Source organism: Neofelis nebulosa, chromosome 6, assembly GCF_028018385.1.
Source record: "Neofelis nebulosa isolate mNeoNeb1 chromosome 6, mNeoNeb1.pri, whole genome shotgun sequence".
Classification (NCBI taxonomy): domain Eukaryota; kingdom Metazoa; phylum Chordata; class Mammalia; order Carnivora; family Felidae; genus Neofelis; species Neofelis nebulosa.
The window spans coordinates 38,904,834-38,923,308 of record NC_080787.1 but is presented as its reverse complement, the minus strand read 5'-3'; the positions used below and the strand labels follow the sequence as shown (position 1 = coordinate 38,923,308).

At 44.1% G+C, this 18,475-nt stretch overlaps 1 protein-coding gene and 1 long non-coding RNA gene across 9 annotated transcripts in view; one reads left to right on the top strand and one right to left on the bottom strand.

The window, feature by feature from the left end:
• The window catches only part of C6H6orf89 (chromosome 6 C6orf89 homolog), a 45,530-nt gene that overhangs the window by 9,459 nt on the left and 17,596 nt on the right, over window positions 1–18,475 (bottom strand). For all 8 annotated transcript variants that reach the window (XM_058733756.1, XM_058733750.1, XM_058733752.1 and 5 more), the window contains 4 exons: window positions 18,225–18,438; window positions 3,704–3,858; window positions 3,437–3,576; window positions 2,140–2,269 (listed from right to left, as the gene is read on the bottom strand). In XM_058733756.1, coding sequence (XP_058589739.1) covers window positions 2,140–2,269; window positions 3,437–3,576; window positions 3,704–3,858; window positions 18,225–18,438 — 639 coding nt within the window. The remainder of the gene's footprint in view (window positions 1–2,139; window positions 2,270–3,436; window positions 3,577–3,703; window positions 3,859–18,224; window positions 18,439–18,475) is intronic.
• LOC131514128 (uncharacterized) lies at window positions 415–9,252 on the top strand. The gene is made up of 4 exons (XR_009262947.1): window positions 415–661; window positions 2,157–2,211; window positions 2,846–2,950; window positions 8,374–9,252. It is a non-coding gene; the product is annotated as an uncharacterized LOC131514128 (long non-coding RNA).

The following is an 18,475-nucleotide window of genomic DNA, read 5'->3' as shown; positions in this document are numbered from 1 at the left end:
TGGGCTATGCACGCCCACAGGTAACTACTGCACCGTGAGGGATACCACTGCCTCCAATAGGCATTAAGGGCAACCTGCTGTCTCCCAGGAACAGCTGCGAAGGTGGCGTTGGGGTAGGCAGGGAGTAGGGACAAAGGGAGAAGCTGACCTTGCTCAGGCTCCTCTTCCTACCTAGATGGTGACAGAAAACCTTCAGGACCTCCCCTCCCTGTCCCCTCCAGGAACAGCCTTTCTGTGTCCGCATAGCACAAGGGTCCTAAGTCTGACTCCCTGGGCCGTGTCCTGATTTTCTCTTCACCACTTGGGCTTCCAGAGGTTTGGTTTTAGCTCCATCTTCTTGTGTCTCCAACCCTGGGCTCTCTGTTGCTCTCAGAGCAGGCCGTGGCCACGACTCCGTTTCCATGGCAACACTAGAGCCATTCAACTGCCACTGTCATGACAGAAGGAAGACTAACTAAGGAGGACTACTGGCTTGCAAATGACTGGCAGAAGCCCTGACATCTGCGGTCTTGAAGAAATTCCAGAAGACCAAAACCAAGTGGATGTATCTCTTTTTCATACAGGCCCGAGAGGGGGCAGAACCAGGTTCCTCCCCACCCAGGATGGGAAGAAATGGACACCAGGATGGAGCAGGCCAGCCCTGGGCAACACCGTGGACTGGGTGAGGTGGGCCTTGGAGCCCTTCACGTCTTTCCCCAGTGCCTCGCCTCTTACAATCAGACCCCACTTCTCATCTTCTATCCCAAGGTTGCCTCTGGGATCCCAGGCGCACAGACATGTGACTTTACCAGGGTCTAGGGGCCCAGGGATGTGGACAACAGGGCGGAGTAACGAGGCTGAAGAAAAAGGAGAGCCTGGGCCAGGGCGGGGAGCAGATGCTCTAAGAAACCAGACTCTCAGGATTTTTGCCTATTTGGACCACTCCCCTTCCCAAAACATGCTTGCGAACCACAAGATGACTCTGATAGGCGTCTGAGTAACTTAGTATTTACCCTGTTGGCGGGGTTCCTCGGAGTCCCTGTTAAGCAGACTGGTGAAATTAACTTCAGATTCAAGTGGGAAAACCAAGATAAAGATAAAAGCTTTCGCCCCGAATTGTATCATAATTATGAAGATGAACTCATACTGGGGCCCGGAGTTCTAGCTGGGGACAGCAGAATAAACGTCTTTAAAATCTGAGGCAAGATCCCAGCACCTCCACCCTACTGCTGGCAGACAGAAGTTCTCACTCCTAGACAAAATGATTGTTTTTATAGGCTTTGAAATTCCTTTAACACGATTCAGCAAATCTGGAGCCAAACAATAGTATTGGGAGGTTGAAAACACAACCCGGAGTTGGTAGGGGTCACAGTTTGGGAAATTTCATCCTTTTAATTCTTCCAAACCAATCCAAACTCAAAAACGGTCCTCAGGAATGAGACTCAACAAAAGGGCAATTCAGAGAAAAGTAAACAGACACAACTCAGAACGGCTTTTACCCAGTCCACTCGCCCCAGAGGGGTAAAAGTGGGCTCTGGGTACTTGGCCATGGACTGAGCAAGAAGTGTTGCCACCCAAACTAGTCTGCCTGCCTTGGCCACGTGCCCATCAACCCTTTTGTCCCCAAACCTCTCAAGCTTCCTGCTTAGCTAGTTCTCTACCTGAAGTTTCTCATTTGTTTATTTCTGGGGAAAGCCAACCTGGGAATTGGGTGGGTAGAGCCCTCCTATTAACTTCCTGTGTCCTTGGGCAAATCATTTACTCTCTCTGGGGCTCAGTGTCCCTAGCCACAAAATGAGTAAGTTGGGGCATTCATTTACGGTTTGCCTGCTTTACACTTTGAGGTAGGGAACTCAGACTAACTGCATGCTTGGGTCCTTTCAAATTTTAGGATTCTACTTCCTAATGTAGAAAAGTAGCTTGCCCCCAAGTGTCTAGAGCAGGAAACAGATCTGCAAGGTAACTAGACTTTAAGCATGCCTTCATAACAGGGCAGGCCACACCAGGTCCCCTGGCAAGCAATAGGCGGAGAACTTCAGGTCATGTGGATGTCCCTTCAAGTCACCCTGAGTTGACACGTAGGGAAGGAAGGGAGTATGACATCAGCCCAGGGGCTAAGTGAGGAAAAGCCTCGACCCAAGTCCTCTCAAAATGTCCTACCTTACTACCCACAATAGGTTCCGGTTGAAGAAGGAAGCACTTTTTTATGGAGGCATCTTTTGGAAATGGCAGGTAGGTGAAAACAGGAAAAAGCTCACGTAAAATGTGTGATCTGTTTAGAGGTCTTCTCCTGTAAAAGTTTGGAAGAGACAGAAGTAATTCAGCTGGGCAAGCCGGCCTCTATCTCCATGACTAACAGAGCTAAGCACGGTGGGAAAACTGTGGGCGGTGGGTAATGAGGGAAAAATATCAGGACAATATCTTAAGTATCAGGTTCATGAGGAACAGTCATGCCAAATCAATTACTGTGACATGCACAAGCACACACACAACTCCACAGCCACGATTTGTACGTGTGGGTGGGATGTTTATAAAATCCAGCTAAAACAACATATAGAGGAAGGAAATAAACGGTCCATTCATTCTATCTTGGAAAAGAGACTGAAGTAACAGGCCAGGCGGGAGAACAGAAGGGAGGAGGAACGGGCAAAAATCATGAACCTAAGGCACTGTGGCATGCGGTGGGAAGCCTGACTAGTTAAAGTGAGTATTCAATCATGCAAATCAATGCATAAGTAAGAAATCAAATAAAGGTTTAAGAAAGACAAAAGCATTGAGAAATTATCTAACAAAAAGGTCCAAAAAAAGCCATTTTAATTCTCTTTTGGAATGGTTCTAGATGGAAACTGGCTTTCTTTTCTTCTAGACAGAAACCTTCACCCCAAAAAACAGACCATGTCTTCTATAGGACACAGGAAGAAATGGGAAGACAGACCTGTGTTTCAATCCTGCCTGGGTGACCTTAAGCAAGGTACTTAACCTCTCTGACCCCCACTTTTCTGATCTGAAAATGACAATGATAATTCCTACTTCCTAGAGCTATTATGAGCATCACCAATGAGCAACAGGCACTAACCACCATCCCACACTGCCTGGCACAAACAAGGTGCCAGGACATGAAGCTTCCCTTCCATTCTTCAGGCTTTCTCGTTAGCCCTCCGATGCTCAGGAGGCATTCTGCGTAAAAACATGCGCAGAGATAAACTGTGATGCTATTAGGCAATGTCAGTGTCCACTCGTGGTGACAGCCCTTTCGAGGCACCTCTTCGACTTCATCCTCTTTATCTCCCATCACTGGTTTTTCAACAACGAGCTCCTGAGTATTGTCTGACTCGAAGAGGGTACTGTAGAGTGTTTACACAATGCGGGGCATGGGAGGGTCTCAGGGGTACTGTTTGGACCTTCAGTCTGCCCCCTTGCCACCACACGCAGACAAAGTGCCCTGTCCCGCACTCACCATGGATAAGGAAATGGGAGCCACCGCTCAGGAAGGCAGCGCCACCACTTGGTGAAAAGCCCTTCGGGGAAGCCCTCCGCCACCTCGGGGTACTGGCACAAAAAATGCTGAAGCTCCTCTGGCAGCAAGAGCTGGCCCGTCTTGACAAGGTGGACAAGAGCGAGACAAAATAACACAGAATTACTTATCAGGAATGTCACAGAGCTTGCTGCCTTCTGGGCATCGAACAGATCATCTGTCAGGGGGAGAAGCGCGTTCCTTGCTCACCTTGATCACCAGAGGATGGAGTCTCTCAAATTTCTTCGGGGTGTCTTCCAGGAGCATCACCTTGAGGGGTAATTTCTGAGCACAGCCACTGCAGTTGGCAGGGATGGGGTCCGACTCATTCTGCTCACAACTGTTTGCCCACCAAGAGTCAAAGTCTGCGACAGGAAGGGAAGTGGAGAAGGCAGATACAGGAAGAACACAGCGGGTAAATCTAGTAGCCTCAGCAGTGAAAGCAAAAAGGAGAGATATAATAGTAATTTTTAAAAGCTAACAATGATAAGTACTGGTGACCTCTGAAAAGATACATATGAAATAGGTAGCCTCTGAGGAAGGGGCAGAGGGCACAGGGGATGGGGTAGGAAGGAGAGGTTATGTTCTTCTTTATAATCTTCTATACTTTACAGAAAATATTTTTTTAACACGTATATGTATCTCCTAAGTCAAAGCAGCAACGTCGACCAGTTGGTATATTCAGTGACGTGGGGCTGGAGAGGTAAATCTTCCACTGTTTTCTAACCCGTGACCCAAGCGTCTGAAAGTCTACAGCACTTGGGGGAGGGGCCGGCAAAGGTCCCATCATCAGTGATGAGCCCCACTGCGTGTCTTCTCCAAGTGGAGGCCAGGATGACTCTGGGAAAGGGAGAGCAAGAAAAGGGTGCAGAGAGAAGGGATGGAGAGGAGACGGGACATTTCAGGGGCCCATCTCTGGAGCGAAGTGAGTTGCATGTGCCCATCAGACAGTGCTCTGTCCCGGCTCAGAAGTGGGTAAGGGCTACTAACCATGGTTTCTACCCCTCCAAGGGCTGCAGGTTGGTCAGCAAGGGAAGAAGGGCCCACCAGCCCCTGATGTGAGTGCTAGTTGCCTGCCCACCCCCTATCCCTGGCTGGTCCTTCTCTGAAGGGTTGGCTCCCTCTTTACACATCCCTTCTCAGTTTCCCTCCCTTCCTCCTCCCTCCCTCTGACACTGTTCTGTTGATAGTGTTATTGCATTATTTCTTGTTTGTGTTCTGTTCCACTCTGGGTTTCATCTGTGTTCTTGGAGATTGTTCTTATGATAAACTCTAGTTTGGATCCAAAATGCTTTCACCAGATGGTTTCTGATTAAAACCCAATGGAAACCGAATCGGGAGAAAGCCTAGAACAAAAGATAAACAGACCACCAAATGGGGCTGAAATGAAATCAATTCTCTGAACCAATAAACACACTTGGAAAATGACTCTTAACCAGAAAACATTTGCTGTGGCCGGCAGCAAGGGCTTTTTCCATGTTTTCTTAAGGCAGTAGTAGCAGGGCGGAGGAAATCCCCACCAGGGAAGGACTGTGTTTGTTCTCAGCACGTCTCCTGAGGACCCTCCAAACACCCTCCATCTCCTGCAGACAGATCCTGTGTTCCTTGAGGAGGCTGTCACCTCCCCTCCTCACCTGCCTTAATTGTGGACAGACTGTCACAGCCAGGAGACAATGCTGCACCCTTAAGCCTGCCAGGGGCCTCCAAGGACACCCGGGAACCCTTCAATGGCACCTGTTTTGGTGGCACACTGAGGCTGCAAAGTTATCCTTATTTTTCCTTCTGGAATATTTTCAAATGTTCCTGATTAGAGGTCAAATATGAATTCCTGCCTAAATACAAGAACTTTGGGTAATGGACATACAGTGAGGCATAAATAATCTAAACATGTTATACTTATACAGCATTTCAGTTTCCAAAATCCTCACGAGGGAGAGGGAAGGAAGGGGAAAGTGCCAGGCCCGGTGCTGGTCACCATCGCGTGCTGTATCATTTACCTGTTGCTGTAGAATTACTGAGGAGGCAGCGCTATTCTCCATTTACAGATGAGCAAACAGAGAGTGACAGGAGACAGGCGCTAACCATGAGTTCCCAACTGGGGAAGAGCACAGAGGGGGCGGCAGGGGAAACGAGAAAAGTAGCTGCGGAGGAAGGCCATGATGCAGGCTTCCAGGGCATGAAGCACATCTGACTCTGAGCAAAACAAGGAACCATCAAAGGCCTTGGGCAGGGATTTCCTGATGCTTTAGGAAGGTTATTCTGGATTGTGACTAGAGTGAGAAGAGACAGGCTGGGCAGAGGACGACTGGGTTTTACTTTGTTTTTGTCTTTTTGGCGGTGGGTGGGGTGGCGGAACTTGTCCTGTGATGAGAGGTGAAATAGAATGAGGTAAACTGAGGCAGCAAAGACAAAATCTACAGATCTAAGCAGTACTGCAAAGGGGCACCTGGGTGGCTCAGTCAGTTAAGCGTCTAACTTTAGCTCAGGTCATGATCTTGCGGTTTGTGAGTTCAAGCCCTGCATCGGGCTCTGTGCTGACAGCTCAGAGCCTGGAACCTGCTTTGGATTCTGTCTCCCTCTCTCTCTGTCCCTCACCTGCTCGCACTGTCTCTGTCTCTCTCAAGAATAAACGTTTTTATTAAAAATAAAATAAAATAAGATAAAATAAGGTAAAAATAAAATAAAATAAAATAAAATAAAATAAAATAAATAAAATAAAATATAAGCAGTGCTACAAGAATGCCTCTGCAGCCGAGACTGCCTGAATGCACCTCGTCTAAGAGAGCCCGGACACAGGAGACGCCAGACACCTGCAGATTCATTATGACATTTTTCTGCGGTCATGCGTCATATTCTGACGGAATCAGTTAGGTATGGCAATCTCCCCAGGAGATAAGAGTCATGTGTCAGGAGAAAGGGGGCATCTTCTCTCAATTTATAAAGGTGCCTCAAGAGCTAGCAGTGAGCAGTTCTGAACCTCAGAGCACAGACACATTATTTTAACTGTAACTTAGTTAATTTCAGTTTTATTCTGAACTTTAGATATTCTTGGGATTTCCAGGTAGAGATGCTTTCAGAAGCAGGTGGAAGAAGAAAACCCTGGGAAGAAAAATCAGGAAAGAAAAAGAAAGAATAGAGTACTAAAAAGTGGACTCAATAAGGTGGCAGAATATAAGACATTCACATCCAGACACAGGAACATCAATTACTTCTTACTCTCTTGGCCACAGTCATTTAAAAATTGGAACGGGGGGCGCCTGGGTGGCTCAGTCGGTTAAGCGTCTGACTTCGGCTCAGGTCATGATCTCGCAGTTCGTGAGTTCGAGCCCCATGTCAGGCTCTGTGCTGACGGCTCGGAGCCTGGAGCCTGTTTCAGATTCTGTGTCTCGCTTTCTCTCTGCCCCTCCCCTGCTCATGCTCTGTCTCTCTCTGTCTCAAAAATAAATAAACATTAAAAAAAAAAAATTGGAACGGAAAATGGCCTCTTTCGCAACCAGCAATAAATTTAACAAGAAGGGCATAACATAAGACCTGAATAAATAAACATATCATACCGCGATCTTGGGCAGGAAGGCTAAATACTACAAAGACGCCAAGTCTACCCAAAAGTATATTCAATAGAACTTGGATAGGTTCCCACCAGAGTTTGCTTCTGATGAAGGTAGGAGTAGGGTGAGGCTGTGACAATCTCATTCTGAAGTTCATCTACAAGAGTAAATGTATAAGAACAGGCAATAATCCATTCCCTGCCCCAAGTAACTCTGGAAATAAGTTAAGGGCCAGAAGGCATTCTAGGTAATACAAATGAATTACAAAGTATGGTCACTGCTTAAAATCTATAGAGGACACCCCCCGCAGGCACAGATACCATTAAAGAATACATTAAGAGGGTGCCTGGGTGGCTCAGTCCGTTAAGCATCTGACTTCAGGTCGATCTCGCAGTCCGTGGGTTCAAGCCCCACATCGGGCTCCATGCTGACAGTTTGGAGCCTGGAGCCTGCTTTGGATTCTGTGTCCACCTCTCTCTCTGCCCCTCCCCAGCTTACCCTCTGTCTCTGTCTCTCAAAAATGAATAAACTTAAAAAAAAAACAATTAAAAAAAAAGAATACATTAAGAGCCTCATATGATACACCTCAGGCAGATGGTGGACCTGAGGACCCTCACCCCTCACTGCTCATGAGTCACTGGACGGCTCGAGCCTCTCTCCATGCTGGGCATAAAGAAGGCAAAACTGGAGGGAAAGAGCATTATTTTATTTCTCCATGTAGATAAAACATTAAAAAAAAAAAAAAAAAGGCGCCTGGGTGGCCCCATCGGTTGAGTGACCAACTTCAGCTCAGGTCATGATCTCACAGTTTGTGAGTTCAAGCCCCGCGTCAGGCTCTGTGCTGACAGCTCGGAGCCTGGACCCTGCTTCAGATTCTGTGTGTCCTCCCCTCTCTGCCCCTCCCCCAGTCATGCTCTGTCTCTGTCTCAGAAATAAATAAACATTAAAAAAAATTAAAAAAAAAAAACCAGCTTTATTGAGGTTTAATTCCCAGACCATAAAATTCATTCATTTAAAGTGTACAATTCATTGGCTTTTAGTATATTCACACAGTTGAATAACTATCACCATTATCTAATTATAAAACATTTTTATTACCCTAAAAAGAAACCCCATGCCTATTAGTAGACACTTCCCATTCTAACCCCCCTGCCGCCAGCCCTAGGCAACTACTCATCTTTTAGTGTCCATGCATTTGCATATCCTGATATCTCAAATAAATGGAATTGTACAATATAGGGTCTTTTTTGTCTGGCTTCTTTAATTTAGCATGTTTTCTGGGTTCATCCATGTTACAGTGCATATCAAATGTTCTTTCCTTTCTATTGTCAGGTAATATTCCATTACGTGGATATACTACATTTTGCCTATTCATTCATATGTTGCTGGACATTTCTACTTTGGGGCTACTACGGACAATGCTTCTATGAACATTTGCATACAAGTTTTTGTGTGGACATGTGTTTCCAATTCTGCTGTGTACACACCTAGGAGTGGAATTACTAGGTCACTTAATAACTCTGTGTTGAATTTTCCAAGGAACTGCCAAACTTTTCCAAAGCAGCTGCGCTAGTTTACATTCCCATTATCTGCGTATCTTTTTTTTGGAGAAATGTCTACTCAAATCTTTTGCCCATTTTCAATTGGCTTATTCGTCTAATATCGTATGGTAAGAGTTGTAGACAATAAAGTGTTGAATAAGAAAAAAAATGAGGAAGTTGCGCTACTAAGTATAAAAACGTATAGCAGCATCCTAGAAAGCTACTGTGATTCAGAAAGTACCGTCAATCCTCATTATTTACAGACTCTGATCTGTGAACCTGCCTACAGTCTCTGAAATTTATTTGTAACCCCAATCAATTCCTGTGGTGATGCAGAGGGGCGAACTCCAGCTGAGGTGGAAGGAGACAACACTCTACCTTTTTGCTTCACCTTCGAACTGTAAACGAGTGTCCTTTTGGCTACTTGGTGCCACGGTTTTCGCATTCTTATTGTGGTTTTGCAGTTCAGAATGGCTCCCAAGGATGCTGTGTGTTTGTGGGGACGGGGTATATGGGAACTCTCTGCACTTTCTACTTAACTTTGCTATGAACCCAAAACTCAACAAATAGTTCACTAATTAAAAAATGGTCTCGGAGCACAGTGCTAAAGTACTCTTTAGTGCTCCTAAGTGCAAACAGGCTGTGATGTGCCTTCCAGGGAAAATACATGTGTTGGGTAAGCTTTGTTTAGGCAGGAGTTATAGTGCTTGTTGACGTGAATTCAGTGTTAATGAATCAACAATATATATTAAATAAGGTATCTTTAAACAAAAATATACATAAAACAAAGTCAGGTATTCATCACTTGATGAAAATGTGCCCAGAGACTCTCAGGAACCTAACTCTGATTTTCCCTAGGGGCAATGGGTCAGTAATTAGTAATTACTAATTAGTAACTAGTGCAAACACTAATTCAGTGTCTGCAGGGACTTCATAAAACATAACTACAGAAAATAATGAGAATTGACTGTATCTTCTTATAAAGCAACAGAAAGTTTGCATAGACTTTATGAAACATAACTATTGCAAATAATAAGAACTATGTTCTTGTAAAGTAACAGACAAAAAGTTTAATAACACAGAATAAAGAATGCAGTAACAAATCCAGCACAGACACACACACACACACACACACACACACACACACACACACGTGAGAATATCTGATTTGTGATAAAGGTCAATTTCAATTCAGTGAAGAAAGGATGAATGCAATAAATGATGTTGGGACAATTCACAGTAATTCACAGAAAAATAAATATAAATGGTCTACAAAACATATGAAAAGATATCCAACTGCAATAATAGTAAAAAAAAATACATCTTAAAATAAGATACCATTCTTCAGTTTTCTAACTGGCAAAACAGTGACAATATCCAGTCCTGGTGAGCAACATACTGTTAATGAAAGTTGGTATAAGTTTATGAAGACAATCTGGGTGGTATTTATTAAAATTGAAAATGCCCTTTAACCCAGCTATTCTACTTCTAAGAATCTATTACAGGAATAATAGTATATGTATATATGGGGGCACCTGGGTGGCTCAATCAGTTAAGCATCCAACTTCGGCTCAGGTCATGATCTCAGTTTGTGAGTTTGAGCCCTGCATCAGGCTCTCTGCTGTCAGCACAGAGCCTGCTTCAGATCCTCTGTCCTCCTCACTCTCTGCCCCTCCCCCATTTGCATGCACACTCTCAAAAATAAATTTAAAAAAACTTTTTAAAGGTACGTATATATGAATGTCCCAGGTGCATTTTATAACAGCAAAAAAACAAAAAACCAAAAAACTAGAAATTTAAATTATGGAACAGTCACAGAATGGAATAGTATAAGATCCTGAAAAATGTGTGTACTGGGTTGAATAGTGTCCCTCTCAAATTCAAGTCTTTCTGGAACCTCAGAACGTGACCACAATTGAAAACAGAATCTTTGCAGATGTAACCAATTAAGATGAAGTCGTACTGAAGTAGAATGGGCCTTAAACCTAATCTGAATGGTATCCGTATGAGAAGGTAAGAGGATACAAAAGACATATGGAGGAAAGATGGCCATGTAAAGATGGCCGCAGAGACTGGGGTTCTGCTATCATGGCCAGGGGATACCAAGGATTTCTGGCAATCACCAGAAGCAGGCAAAGAAGAATCTTCCCTAGAGGTAGTACAGTCTTACTGAGATCTTGATTTAGGGGAGAGAGGCAGAGGGAGAAAGAGAGAATCCTAAGTAGGCTCCAAGCCCAGCATAGAGTCCAACACGGGGCTTGATCCCTGGGATCATGACCTGAGCAGAAAACAAGAGCCAGATGCTCAACCAATTGAGCTATCCAGGCACCCCAGATTTACTGTTGTTTTAAGCCACCCAACTTCTGGTAGTAGCTGGAAGTATTTACGCAAGCTACATAAGACCTTTCTCTATGTGTGCGTGTGTACCCAAAAGTATATCTATCTGTACAGCCATGGAAAAACTCAGAAGGATGTGTATCAAATTATTACCAGGGGTTGGTTTGGTGGAGGAGTTAAAGGGATCAAGAGAAATTTTACTTTATTAAAAGTGTATTTTTAAACATAAAAATCTTATACCTTTTTATTGTCTTTGTATGGGTTTTATGTATTTTTCAAATAGAAATGTCTTTGGAGGCCATGAAAACTTATGAAATGGAGGGTTCAGTCATCTTAAGAAGGCAGGCCTCTGGAGAGGTACTCTACAGGAGCAGAGACACTGGCCAGGCTGGCGTCCAGCAAAGGAAGAGGGGAAGTAATGAGGAAAAGGGATCACTGGAATGGGGTAACTTATGCCACCCTTCGGAACTAGGGGAGCCAATCTTCAAAAGGAAGAGCTACTTTTGATTTCTCTACAGCCCTGAGATCACCAAGGTGGATAAAGAAAGTGTTTATATTTTGGTGGGAAGGGACTGGGGAATCGCCAGGCAGTGAACTGTCTGGGTGTGTATGGGGTGTATGGTCGGGGTGCTTCCTCCCCTTCCCACAAAATGCCCCAAAAAGGAGGAGTACCCAGACTTCCAACTTGGCCTCTATCTTTCCAGATAGGATGGCTTCACCTGATATGTTCGCTATACAATCGGCTGGAACCATGATAGCACAAAGTGAGCAAAATCCCATCCTGGAAAATAGCCAGCAGCACAGAGCAGACCATTCCATGCCACTCCAGGACAGAGCTCTTCTCCGGCCACCTTACCTGCTGCATGTGCCTTCTTTCCAGCCTTCCCTCTCTTTCTATCCACTCTTCCTGCAGCAGCAGACAGAAAGGCCCATGGAAGTTGGATGGTAACTTCCTAACTTTCTTTTAATGTCCAAGGTTTCTTTGCTCCAAAAAAAACCTCCTTATAATAGCTATTTTAAATTTTAAAAAAGTGTGACAGAGAAGTGAAACCCCACATATTACACACATACACTGGAATATTACTCAGTTATAAAAAAAGAATGAGATCTTGCCATTTGAAACAACATGGGTGGACCAAGAGGGTACTGTGGCTAAGTGAAATTAAGTCAGACAGACAAAGATGAATACTATATGATTTCATTTACATGTGGAATCAAAAAAAAAAAGGGGGGTGACTGGGTGGCTCAGTCAGTTGAGCGTCCGACTTCGGCTCAGGTCATGATCTCACGGTTCGTGAGTTCGAGCCCCCGTCGGGCTCTGTGCTGACAGCTCAGAGCCTGGAGCCTGCTTCAGCCTCTGTGTCTCGCTCTCTCTCTGCCGCTCCCCTGCTCATGCTCTGTCTCAAAAATAAATTTAAAAAATTAAAAAAAATTTTTAAAAACAGGCAGCAAGAGACTCAAAAAAACAGAACAAACTGATGGTTGCCAGAAGGAAGGGGGATAAGAGGAATGGGCAAAATGGGTAAAGGGGGCTGAGATACAGGGTTCCAGTTATGGAATGAGTAAGTCATGAGGATGAAAGGTAAAGCATAGGGGATACAGTCAGTTGTACTGTATTAGCCTTGTGTGGTGATAGATGGCAGCTACACTTGTGGTGAGCACAGCATAAAGTGCAGACTTGTCCAATAACTATGTTGTACACCTGAAACTAACGTAACACTGTAGATCAATTATACTTCAACTTTAAATTTTTTTAATGTTTATTTATTTTTTGAGAGAGAGACAGACAGCATGAGCAGGGGAGGGGCAGGGAAAGAGGGAAACACAGAATCTGAAGCAGGCTCCAGGCTCTGAGCTGTCAGCACAGATCCCGACGTGGGGCTCGAACCTGAGCCGTGAGACCGTGACCCGAGCTGAAGTCGGATGCTTAACAGACTGAGCCACCCAGGTGCCCCTATACTTCTATTTTAAAAAATGGACTCTAGAGGCACCTGGGTGGCTCTGTCGGGGTCCGACTCTTGATTTCAGCTCAAGTCATGATCTCACGGTTCATGAGATAGAGCCTTGCACTGGGGTCCATGCTGACAGTGCAGAGCCTGCTTGGAATCCTCTCTCTCTGCCCCACCCCTGCTCACAGATGTGTGTTCTCTCTCAAATAAACTTAAAAAAAAAAAAAAAAATATATATATATATATGTATGTATACATGTACGTGTGTGTGTATGTATGTATGTGTGTGTGTGTGTGTATATATATATATATATATATATATATATATATATATATATTTAAGTGGACTCTAAACGTGAGACTTTAGGTTAGTCAACCCCCTTGCATATCAAGTTTCCTCATCTTTGGAAGGGACAGAAAAACGGTAACTACCTCTGTAATTGTTGTAAGGACTGAGAAAATACACAACATAGTACATGGCACAGTGCCTCCTACACAGTAAGTGCTTGACATATTTGTTATCATCACCTCAAATTTTATTTGCAAATAAAATAGTAGGGCATTTTCTGAGGTCCAAGCAGTTCATCTTTGGGCACTAGCCTAGACTCTGCTTTGGTCCTCAGTTCTAAGTCATTGAATGATCTACTCCTAAAACCACTTGATATTGCTGGATCGACTCCAACCTTCCCTTGAAAGGTCATGGATATGTAAAGTTCCAATTATGCAGCAGAGATACAGAGATACACTTTTCCATTGTATATGAGACTATCTCAGACCTCCTCAGCATCAATGGGTGTCATAATTAAAAATTATAAATGCCTAGGGGCGCCTGGCTGGCTTAGTCGATAAAGCATGAGACTCCTGATCACAAGGTTGTGAGTTCAAGCCCTGTGTGGGATGTAGAGATTACTTAAAAATAAGATCTTTCAAAAAAAATTCTTCTTTAACGTTTATTTAGTTTTGAGAGCGAGAGACAGAAACAGAGTGTGAGCAGGGGAGGGGCAGAGAGAGAGGGAGACACAGAATCGGAAGCAGGCTCCAGGCTCTGAGCTGTCAGCACACAGCCCGAAGCGGGGCTTGAACCCACGAACCGTGAGATCATGACCGAGCCAAAGTCAGACGCTCGATCGACTGAGCCACCCAGGTGCCCCAAAAATAAAACCTTAAAAAAAAAATTACTGATGTCCCAAGTAAACAAATTGGGCCTAACATGCAGGAGCCTGGCTTGGCTGAGGGCAAAGATAGCAGACAGTGAGTGTGGTGTGATGGAGAGAACACCATACTAGAATTAAGAAATAAAGGTTCAAGTGCCAGTGAGGCATTTTTAGCTGGGTGAACAAGTTACTTCACCTTTCCTGTCCTCAATTCCCTCTTTACAAAACAAGGCTATGTACTAGATCAGTGCTAAAGTTCCTCTTTAGCTCTAAGACTCAGTGATTCCATGGAAGGATGAAAGCCAAGAGGATGGCTGGTAGGATCAAAGTGGACATAAAGATATGAGGTCGGGACTGGGGGGCCTAAGAATGTGACCGTGAAGGGAAAACTATGGGTTAATCAGATAAAGGATTAAGTCAAACAAGTCACACATTACCCATAAGGCTGTAGACTGGGAAGATGAGCTGGGCGGAATGCCTAGGAAAAGACTAGTTCAGGAAAATTCTAAAGGGCCAGAGCCCGGAGGATGGTTTATCTTCGGACATGCAATGCCAGCCAGAAAAACCTTGCTCTGGGCACCAAGGAGTGGAAAGGAGGCATCTGGTGAGCTGAGAGAGAGCACAGAACTCCCAAATCAAACTAAAAGCTAGATTCTGTGGGTATAGTGTATAGCGACACCCTACTCACAGCAGAGGCTAAGAGCTCAGACTGCGAGGATAGGATGGGTTTGAATCATGGTTCCATGACTTAGTAGCCTTAGGACCTCGGGCAAGTGACATAATGTCACTGTCCCTTGGTGTCTCCATCCTTAAAACGGGCATACAACCAGAACTTCCCTCCCAGGGATAATGTAAAGATTAAATGAAGCAATATATGGAAAGCCCTTAGAGCGGGGCCTGGCATCTGGTAAGTACTAAATAAGTGTCAGCTTATTTATTTTCTGCTGCAGAGTGGGAGGCTGACGTGAGTCACTATGGAGTCCCTCCATTCTTCTCATCAAGAGAATTCAGGAGCAGGGTTTCCTACCCAAGGCTGAAACCTAGAAAAAGAACCCCACCTCTGCTGCCTCTTGTTCCCTGGGTGGAGTCAAGAGGAGAAACTACCAGAGGTCAGGTATTCACCATTGCTCCCAGTGCCCTCGGTCATTCCCAAGGCGCCACTGCAAGGAGTGTCAGATGATCCAGGGGCCTTTGACAGGCCAGCCCTTAGGAAACAATATGCTTGAGAGCTTTCCTTTAGGGAGCTGAATCTGCCATGCCATGTTCCCTCTACATTTACTTCAAAGGTACTGCCAAGTAATTCTAACTAAAAGGCAGTTGTTCATTGGTACCATGATATCAGGAAGGATAATTTTTTTTTTTCCTTTTCTAGCCCTCTTACAGGCCCAGCAGTTCCTATTTCTTGTACCTAATTCTCCTCCGTATGTTTCTATTTATCCCTTATATTATTATGCATTCTTCAGTTTCCTTCCAAATGCTATGCAAAATGCTATTAGTTGTACATGCCCACAGCTTCCCAGAATGATCACACACAAGAATATATGGTGCATCGATATCCACACTGGTAAGTAAAAGCAGCACTTTAATAGTCAACAACATTAAAGAGCTAAAAACCACACCCTTCCAATGCTCTCTCCTTACAACTGAGCTCCAAGAATTCAGTTGCCACCTGCAAGGCAAAATACTCATTTGGAGTGAACCCAATAGTTAGGCTTATTGACAAGACACGAAGGTTTCTTGAATTATTAGACTCTGATTTACAGAATGAGCAATAGTGGTCCATCAACTGTCACTTCCTAACTCAATAGCCTAAGGAAATTTCCCTTACAGGACAGGGAGAAACAGAGTAACCGCCATCAATTTGGTCCTAAAAACTGCTGACTTGATCTCTATGTGCCAAAGGGCAGAAGATGCCTTTAGGGAGGCAGTGAGAGGAAGACAGGAAAGGAGGCTGATGCGTTGATGCGTGTGAGGTGTGAGGAAGGAGCATCAGGCTGGCCTGACAAGTTTCTCTGGGTCTTTCCCCCATGTGCTCTGGACCTTTCTGACAGAGGAGTTGGAAACATCACTTTTTTTTTTTTTTTTAAGCTTTGTTGATGACATTTCAAAAATAGAAGGAAATTATATCTGGAATTAAAAACTCTATACATATGAGCTAACTAAAAAAAAAAAAAAAAAAACAAAAACCAAAAAAACCTCACAAGGCTTTTTGCTTTACAATGTTCCCTTCCTCTGATTTTAGCATAATTTTGAAAATCTTTCCATAATTTCCTCAAGTGTACAAAAATAGCTTTCAAAGGAGACTCAATACAAGGGATTTTTATGACTGATTAGATCTTGGCTTAAGGAGTGACATTATAAAGGTGCCTGGGTGGTTCAGTTGGTTAAGCGCCTGACTCTTGATTTGGGCTCAGGTCATGATCTCATGGTCGAGGGATGAAGCCCCATGTCAGGCTTTGCACTGGGCTTGGAGCTTGCTTAAGATTCTCTCTCTCTATCCGTCCCCAGCTTGAGCTCCCTTCCCCTCTCTCTCTCATACTCTCAAAAAAAAAAAAAAAAAAAAAAAAAAAAGTTAAAAAAGAGAAAAGAGTAACATTATAAAGTGTAGCTTCCACTAGGAAAATTTTTCTGAAGGCAACATTGAGGAGAAAGCATGCTTCCTAAACAGTTTAGATTCCAGTTATGTTGGAATCTAAAGGTTTCAGAACAGTTACACAAACACTCCCATAATACACTTCTGAAATTAATTTCCATATTCCTTTATCCGGGCAAATAAGATGAATACCACCAAAATAATAAAATGCAGGGCACCTGGGTGGCTCAGCTGGTTAAGCACCTGACTCTTGACTTTGGCTCAGGTCATAATCTCACAGTTCATGAGTTTGAGCCCCACATCAGGCTCCGCACTCACAGTGTAGAGCCTGCTTGGGATTCTTTCTCTCCCCCTCTCTCTACATCTCCTCAGCTCAAGGTCTCTCTCAAAATAAATAAACTTAAAAAAAAAAAATAAAATAAAATGCCCTCTGTTATTTCTCAAAAAGCAAATTTCAGGGGCACCTGGATGGCTCAGTCAGTTAAACGTCCAACTTCAGCTCAGGTCATGATCTCGAGGTTCATGGATTCAAGTCCCACATTGGGCTCTGTGCTGACAGCTCAGAGCCTGGAGCCTGCTTCCGATTCTGTGTCTCCCTCTCTCTCTGCCCCTCCCCCACTCGTACTCTGTCTCTCAAAAATAAACATTAAAAAAAAAAAGGTAAATTTCAAGTCTTATCACACGTTACAATCTTCGCAAAAGGAAACTCCTCAAATGGTATGTCAGACCAGAAATTCCTGTGCTCCCACTGATACACTGTTACTAAATTTAAATGTTTCTTAAATTCAACTTATCGGCAAAACTGCACACTTAGGAGCACTAAGCATACCGTGAGGCAGAGAAAACACTATACTGAAAGAGTAAGACAAAGTGGGACAAAAACCCAGCCCAACAAGCTAAGGACTATTCGAGGATCTGGTTAAAAGCAAGCTGGACTCAGATGTTTTCAATAAATCAATAGCTATTTATTAAAATATCTATTATGGATAGGGATCACAGGAGAGAAAAGGGTAGAATAAGATACACTGAAATTTTCCTTATAAACAAAAATACTCATCCCCACCATGTGTGCTTTGGAATCAAGGGGTTTGCATTTGGCTCCCCCAGGAGTGTTTTTCTGGCAAGTTTCTTAATCTCTCTGAGCCTCAGTTCCTCAATCTGCAAGACAGGGACAACAAACCAAAAACAAAAAAACAAAACCCAAAAAAACCCCTATCAAATAGAGTTTTAGTGGGGACTGAATTAAATAAGACAAAATTGAGGGGTGTCTGGGTGGCTCAGGTCGGCTGAATGTCCGACTTCAGTGCAGGTCATGATCTCACAGTTTGTGAGTTCGAGCCCCGCGTTGGGCTCTGTGCTGACAGTTCAGAACCTGGAGCCTGCTTTGGATTCTGTGTCTTTCTGTGTCTGTCTGTCTGTCTGTCTGTCTCTCTCTCTCTCCCCCTCCCCACTCAAGCTCATTCTCTCTCTTTCAAAAATAAAAACAAAAAAAAATTTTTTAAAGACAAAAGTGGGAAAGTGTCTCTCATTAGATGTCAGTACATGTTATTTCCTTTCCCATCATACACTGTCAAGAACACCGTGTAAGTAGTAAAATGCAGGATTCTACCTGGAAAGGGTCTGTCTTCATCACCCCCATGCAGAGGAACTCCCTTATTTTCTGGCATATACTTCTTGGTAATGGGCAAGGACATCAGCCGAATGTGATGGATGAGTGAGCGCCAGGTGTGAGCTCCAGAAAGCACCGGTTCAGGTGGTAATGGGCTGAAAGGTTGAATCACAAAGTAGGCAGTGAGCAAGATTAATCCCAGGGTTACAAGGACCTATAAGGGAAGACAGGAGAAGGATTAATAATTGTCC